Raw genomic sequence first — 6,969 nt, forward strand, 5'->3', positions numbered from 1 at the left:
AAAGTACGTGCATTTTCTCCCTGCGCTCGATTATATGAGCGAATATCCCGAATTTTTCAGTGTCCTAATAAAATTCAAGTGTTTGTGAGTGTTCTTTTATTCGACAGTAGTTATTGTACTTTTGGCATTTTATTTACGTTCGTGATTTTGTGTTTATTTTCTGTTCCCCTGTTATTATGCTTCGGCGCTGCACGTTGTTTCTGTAAATAATATGTAAATAATTCATACCTACTAGATAGCTTCGAACTTTCTTAGTAAGATATGCCAAAAAAAAAATTGACCTGCTACGGCGTTCTTTTTTTTTTTTTAATTGCATTAAGAACGGTGTTAAAATGGCTTTGCACATGTATTTATGTGCACTGTCGGACACTATTAGCGTGAACATGACGTCGGCGCTGTGAATGATCAAAATAAATGGAAGGGTACGTAATAAAGTCCGATTTTCAATAAGTAAGTACTGCTTTATTCTTTCTGCTCTGTGCGAAGATGCTTCATTGTCCTCCGTTCAAGCAACACCCGCGCGCTCGAAAGCTTAGAAGACAAGTGCCGGATAAAAGCTGCCCGACAGAGAAAATAATAAAAAGAGACACCTTTTATAGCCCACGTACTTTATTCTTTACGTTGTAAATGATTTTATCCCCTCGTAAAGATACACGACGGGGTAATTTTTAAGTAGTGACAGGATTGGCATATTAGGAATACATAAGCGTCACCGGAACGCTTGCGACTTTGAACATACTCTTTATATTTTTCGATGGTTAATTTACTTAGAATCGTCAATTGTTTTTAGGCATCTGCTGTAGAACAGAGGTTTGGGCCTGAAATATAGCGAAGTTAAACATTGTTCACTGATAATGAAATATCCGCTAACTCGGTACAACTCAAATAACAAAAGTGTTCATTCGTGTTTTTTTTCGGCGAAGAGACAAAATGCACCCACGTTTCCCCATGCGAACGCTCAGGACCATCGCAAAAGTAGACTGGTTGTTGTCTGCTTCAATTTACATTCCGGAAGTCGCATAGACACTAGCGCCAGTTGAACCTCTAGCGTGGATTATAATAACTACACGCCCTGAACCGACCATGATCTAATCCAAGCGACGCGGCGCCTCGAGGAAGTGACGTAGGGACGCTAGTTCCGGTTGCTGTGGATGCTGCCGTCCGGCACCCATTTTCGTCCCTCATTTGTTTTCTGCTTTATCTTGAAACCCTTCCAATCGGTCAGGGTGCCATCAACTACGATGCCGTGCCAAAGATGCAATATTTGGAACAAGTGTTTCTCGAATCTATGCGGACACAATCGTCTCCATCAGGGTAATGTATACAAAATATTTTTATAACTATTTATTTATTGGAACAATATACTGCCGTTCTCAACTGATCGCAGTATCAGTGGTATCGGTGGTATAGCCCAGTTTGAGGCTTAAGTTCACACACTTGCGTTTGCTTGGGACCGAGTCCTTCCGTTCTCTCACGACAAGAAGACGATGGATGGATGGATGAATCCGGCTGAGCCTTTTGGATCGGGCGGTAGCTTACGCCACCTAGCCTGGTACTGGCACGCTGATGCCATCTATGAGGTAATCCTGGAACTGCATTTTATTCGAGCGAAGCTTTTGCTGTATTTGCAAGATCAAATGTACGCAGTACGTACTATCTACAAAAAAAAAAAAAAGAATCGCACTGTCAAAAACTTTTTATTGAATCAACAAAAAATGATGCCCGAAAAAAAAAAAAAAAAGGAAATCTACGGAAATGTCAAGTAGCTACCCATAGATGGCGCCAGTGTATTCTCTCGGTGTACGAGGTTCTGTGAGTTTTTAAAGCCTGGTGCTCACACTTGCGACCGACTACGACGCAACCGGCTTTTAAAGAAACATTAGCACCTTAACGGGTTGTGGTATTTTCTTGCTTACGAATACAACACTCGTCAACAAAAAATACAACAAAAAAAAAAAACAAATCCAGACGTCTTTTTTTCTTTTAACTTTAGGCGCCCTTCTCTTTTTCTTCTCACCTCCTCGCTTCCCTTTTATTTGTGACGTATTTGATTATGAAATTTAGAAGCTTTGCAAGCGACATTTCTATATTATTTAATAACGACATTCGTAAAACACGTTTTTTAACGCAATTGCGAACGCACTACGCCCTTCTTGAAATATCGAAAATCGAAGTCCGGAAGTAATGTCGCCTCCTCGCTTTTTACCCTTCCTCGGAAAACATGGCGGCGCTCGGCACCCGTAACGGTGAGGATGATCGGGGAATCGGACGAAGTTCTCTATGTTTGGTAGACTTACCTCTAGCCCTCTAGCCAACGTTACTAGAACACTCAGTTGGGAAACTCGCCGCCGAAACTTGGGCCGCTGGCGTCCACCGAGACCGAGCTAAATACGACAACAGCGCCACCTTTTATCATTTGTCTTTACTGTGGTCACCTTGAGCTTTTACATAGCATATTTTCGCGTAAAAACAAAGGGAAAAGACTCTTTTTGTGTGAAATTTATTGGAGTTTAGTACCAAATGATGGGCGCGTGATGTTTTTAAAATCTTTAGTTTGCAAGGTTTTGCGGAAGAATTAATATTGTTTTTATACAACCATGACTCAGCGGTGCTTTCAGGTAGCGCGTCCCGACCTAGGTGCATTTTAACTTCGGTGGTAAGTCGCGGCGCGTCCCGCGGGGAGACGGGGATGGCAACCCTGTAACCTCTTCCGCCGCGTCTGTTTCGGCTCCAAAATGGCCGATTAAAGCCAATATAGAAGTAACGTACTGTTCCTCGAGTGGCCGCTCCGGGAGAAATGGCGGCGTTGTGTTCGTCATTAGCTCGGTTCTCGGGGACAGATCGGGGCCACACTTTGAGATGGGTCTCTATTGCAGTTTCCCAACTGAGTGTTTTAGTAACGTTGCCTCTAGCCTTGGACGCTTCGCTTTGTGTAATGTAACCTGCTGCGGGAAGTTCGTTGGGACGACAGCACGCCTCAAGCCCCAACGCAACAGAGACGCCTTGGCTGACTTCATAACCCTCGTCGACAAAGTGTCGAGAACAAGTAAAGGACTTCTATCTGAAACCCTCCAGTTGTCCTTCAGGAATTGCCGCCTTTTCTGCCGCACTGTTCAGGGACCTGGGCAGCGTACTTTCGGTTCTGACTCCACCTGGAGGCAGCCTTTCACGCAGCATGCAGCGCGACATGAATCCTCACGTCGCTCACAGAAGTCCACTGCGCGTCCATTTCGACCCCACACCGTTTCGAAGAATTTGAGATCCCTGAAAGGTCCCCAAAAAAGTTCAAACTCGAAAGTGAAGCGTAGTCTGCTCACAGCGATAGTCGGCAATCACGGCAGGCCGGCAGGCATACAGGCACTTCCGGTTGGAACGGTTCGGAGGCGGGAGAGAAACTCGAGTTGCAGGACGACTCAATCTTTGACGTCACTGCACTTGCGCCGATCGCGCGGGAACTTCAAATCGGCTTTTGGAAATTTATTTTTTCTTCAAAAATACTCTATTCCCAAGCTTCAATTTTTGAAGATAATGAAGTCCAGGAATCGATTTTGATCATTTCGGATTATAATAAAAAATTATTTTGACCTGTCAGTGCCTTTTTAAGACGCTTACGACCGCCATTGCTGCTACTGCACTGCCTGTTGTAAGCAGTCACAAGAGGCTTAAATATAGGTTGTGTCGGAATCGGTCAAAAGTGTAAGAACATATAGCCTCCTCTATTCTAGAAAGTTTGTCAAATCGCGAAAGAACGTTGCCGCTGTAAAGGGGAAAGAAGATCAGGGAAGAGGGCGCCTGTAAGGGGCCTGTCAGGTAGCGCCAAATTTCCGTGGCGGTTAGGTCCGGAAACACGAACGCAATCATTGTTGTTGTTTTATTAAAAAAAAAAAATTACCCTTACTTAAAATCGAAAGAATAAAACACGGAGGACAAGCACAGGACAACCACGTTCTTTCATTTAGCAACCAAGTTCATTTTGGGCACAAAAAATTGTACCCTGAACGAGGTTCCAACTAAGATAGGGTAATAGGGGGAGGGAAATACTGGGGATGAGGTTCAGGTGCAATTTTTCTTGCCCCAAAAAAACGTCGTTGCTAAATGAAAGAACGTGGTTACCTTGTGCTTGTCCTCCGTGTTTCATTCTTTCGATTTTAAGTATGCATGTTCAACTCACTCGCTTTTACCAGTGCCAAAAATCACCCTGCATTTTTTTTTTTCATGGATGAAGAAAGAATAAACAATTAAAACAGGGAAACACAAGTACATCTATGAAAGATGTAGTTGTGTTGTCCCTGTTTTAATTGTTTATTCTTTCTTCATCCATGACTTAAACCAACACGCTCTTCTACTAAGCATTTTTTTTTTTTTTAATGCAACTGCTCGGAACCGAAGCCGAAAATCTGCGCGGAGGCTCGGAGGAGAGAGCTGCCGCAAGTGACATAAGAGGCTTTTCAAGCCTCTTGGGACTGCTTAGGACCGGCTGCGCAGCAATGCAGCCTGTCGTAAGCCGACGCGCTTAAAGGCCGGTCTCGTCTCGGTCGGTCGGAGTCAAACGCAAGCCTGTGAACTGGCCTAGTGCGCGAAAAACACGGTATGTCTTCCTCACGGCACATTTGCGTTTTCAGGTTTGTGACTCGTCTCGTAGAAAAGGAACTCGATGCTGGCTGCGTCAAAATCCCCGAGGGCGTGAGCATCGTCATCCCGACCTACCTCCTTCATCACGACCCGGAACTATGGCAAGACCCAGGCAGCTTCGACCCCGAAAGGTGATGGAGCTGAACGAGCAAACATTCGTCAATGGTTAAAGACCGACGACCAGCTCGCGCTTTCCACTTTTCCTCCGCTTCCTCCTCTCCCCCTTTCTAATATGTCCAGCGTTGCCTGTTTCTTTCTCTCCCAGGGTGAGGAAGACCTTCTGCCTTGCAGAATCTCGCGTCTGGTCGTCGGCCTTTAAGCTGCGCGCTTACACTGCCAATACATCGTACAAAAGGCAATCTGTAGAAACTGTCTGCCGCACGCTTCTCCCTTGTATGACGGCCCCCTGGCATCGGTCATAAAAAACGATCAGCAGATATGTCCAAATCACACGAATGCATGAAGCAAACACGCCCGAGGGCATCATGTCTGCAATAAACAGCGCGTCTTTTTTTTTCTTTTTCTTTTGGCTCTTAATGTACGACGCATGCGCCATGTGGCTACGATTTAATGCGAAACGCTTCCAAGCTGTCAAATACTTAATTGTTTGTACTCTCTTTCTCTCTCTAGATTTCGTCCCGAAACTTTCGAGCATGAGGATGCGGGTGCGTACCAGCCTTTCGGCGCCGGACCCCGAAACTGTTTCGCTATGGCGTTCTCAAAGAAAGTCATCATGCTCCTGGCGGCCAAGGTGGTCGCCAAGTACAGGCTCGTTCTCACCCGGGCCGATCACGAGGTTAGCTACGGCCTCGTATGTTGTCACTAAAACACACACTAAAGCTGCAGCTCGTATATTGTACACAGAAAACCGGATGTATTATCGCTAGTCCTCGTATTATCACACTCTAAGTCGGAGTCACATTGCTCACACGTGGTACAAGATGCACGGTGTTTTCGCATGATGACAACATTATCTGCGAGCACGCCTCGAGAACGTTCGGAGTGTGTTTGCCTAACACGTACGTATGCTTCGAACATTTTCGCATACAGTTTTTGTACGAGCAATGTGAGTGGATCGTCATACCCAGCTAACGAAACCGGCCTCAGAAAGTGTCTGCAGGTGTGACTTTCTGTACGGTGTGCAGGTAATGTGTGACGGAGGGACTTAAAAAGACACCCCTTTTGGGATCTAAACGCGTATTCAATGTTTTATATCGGAGTGCATGTATGCTAAATTTTCTCTACGCTTTATTACAGGCTGACCTGACTGAGGACGACATGGAAGATTTGCTCGTCTTGGGTCACGTAAAGCGAGGGCTTTATGCGAAGTTTGAGAAGTACTGACACGGCTACTTCACGTTTTCGAGATTAATTGAGAGGACAAGTAGCTTTTGTTCCGCCTTATTTTATCGTGACAATACCATTCTTTACGAACCTAATAAATGCATCAGCAAACTGGAGATTTCTCATCATTCACGGTTTATGCAAAACAGCAATGACAAGCACCGCATGAAGCGTTACTTATATTTTCTCGTGGCTGTACAAAGCTGTTTTTGTTTTGTTTTTAGCTTTTTTTACAGCGGAGTTGTTAAGGGCTAGTTTCCCCAGTATCGTGTCCGTCAGCAAACAAATGATGACACAAAACTCTGGACAGCCACCGCCATCTATGAGGGACGGCGGCAACCAAACAACCGGCCCTTTACAAGAAAAATGTGGTGCTTATCTGTTGAAAAATGTTGAAAAAGTCATCAGAGAATATAAAATGTAAATAGCTTTTCATCTGACTTTCTCTAGCTTTTCTGTTGACTTTCTTTTAAGCATTGGCCCACTTTTTAATAAAAAAAAAGTCATTTAACTTTCTGTCCCATCAAATGCTTTTTCGGTAGCTTTTCTATTGAAAAGCTAGAGCTATTCAATTGAAAAACTATAGCCTTTTAAAAAAAATCTGTACTGCATAACTATTCATTCAACAAAGTTTAGGAAGCTTAATACGGCTTTCCACTCTGCTCCAAATTGGCTGCAGCAAATAACGTAAAAAAACACATGCCATTTTTTTTAAATTTTGCTAGGCAGTGGTGTTTTCGTGGTATTGGAAAGCACTACATACATCCCACAACTATAATTAGGAACGAATACAAACATTAACACCATAAAGCACTGAACACCTGACTGTTCCAGAGCGTTATATAGCCTACATATTGAAGGTAATCATTTGGTCGGTGACCACCTCAACCCTTATTAAGGTTCCAAGTATCCGATCTCCTTCTCGGGAGTCAGTCAAAGGGAAAACAGTGTTTCGAAGTTCGTGGACCGTATCTCTTACAAAAAAGCATTGGT

The 6,969-nt window shown here is 44.2% G+C and overlaps 1 protein-coding gene across 1 annotated transcript in view; it reads left to right on the forward strand.

Moving 5' to 3' along the window:
* Positions 1-6,090, forward strand: part of LOC115332840 (cytochrome P450 3A43-like) — a 44,396-nt gene extending 38,306 nt beyond the window's left edge. Inside the window, exons 6-9 of the mRNA XM_042287068.1 lie at positions 1,226-1,314; positions 4,623-4,763; positions 5,263-5,428; positions 5,890-6,090. Of these exons, the coding sequence (XP_042143002.1) occupies positions 1,226-1,314; positions 4,623-4,763; positions 5,263-5,428; positions 5,890-5,976 (483 nt within the window). The 3' untranslated portion in view covers positions 5,977-6,090. The remainder of the gene's footprint in view (positions 1-1,225; positions 1,315-4,622; positions 4,764-5,262; positions 5,429-5,889) is intronic.
* Positions 6,091-6,969: the final 879 nt, after the last annotated feature.

The sequence above is a fragment of the Ixodes scapularis genome, unplaced genomic scaffold (assembly GCF_016920785.2).
Source record: "Ixodes scapularis isolate PalLabHiFi unplaced genomic scaffold, ASM1692078v2 PGA_scaffold8__174_contigs__length_109621045, whole genome shotgun sequence".
Classification (NCBI taxonomy): domain Eukaryota; kingdom Metazoa; phylum Arthropoda; class Arachnida; order Ixodida; family Ixodidae; genus Ixodes; species Ixodes scapularis.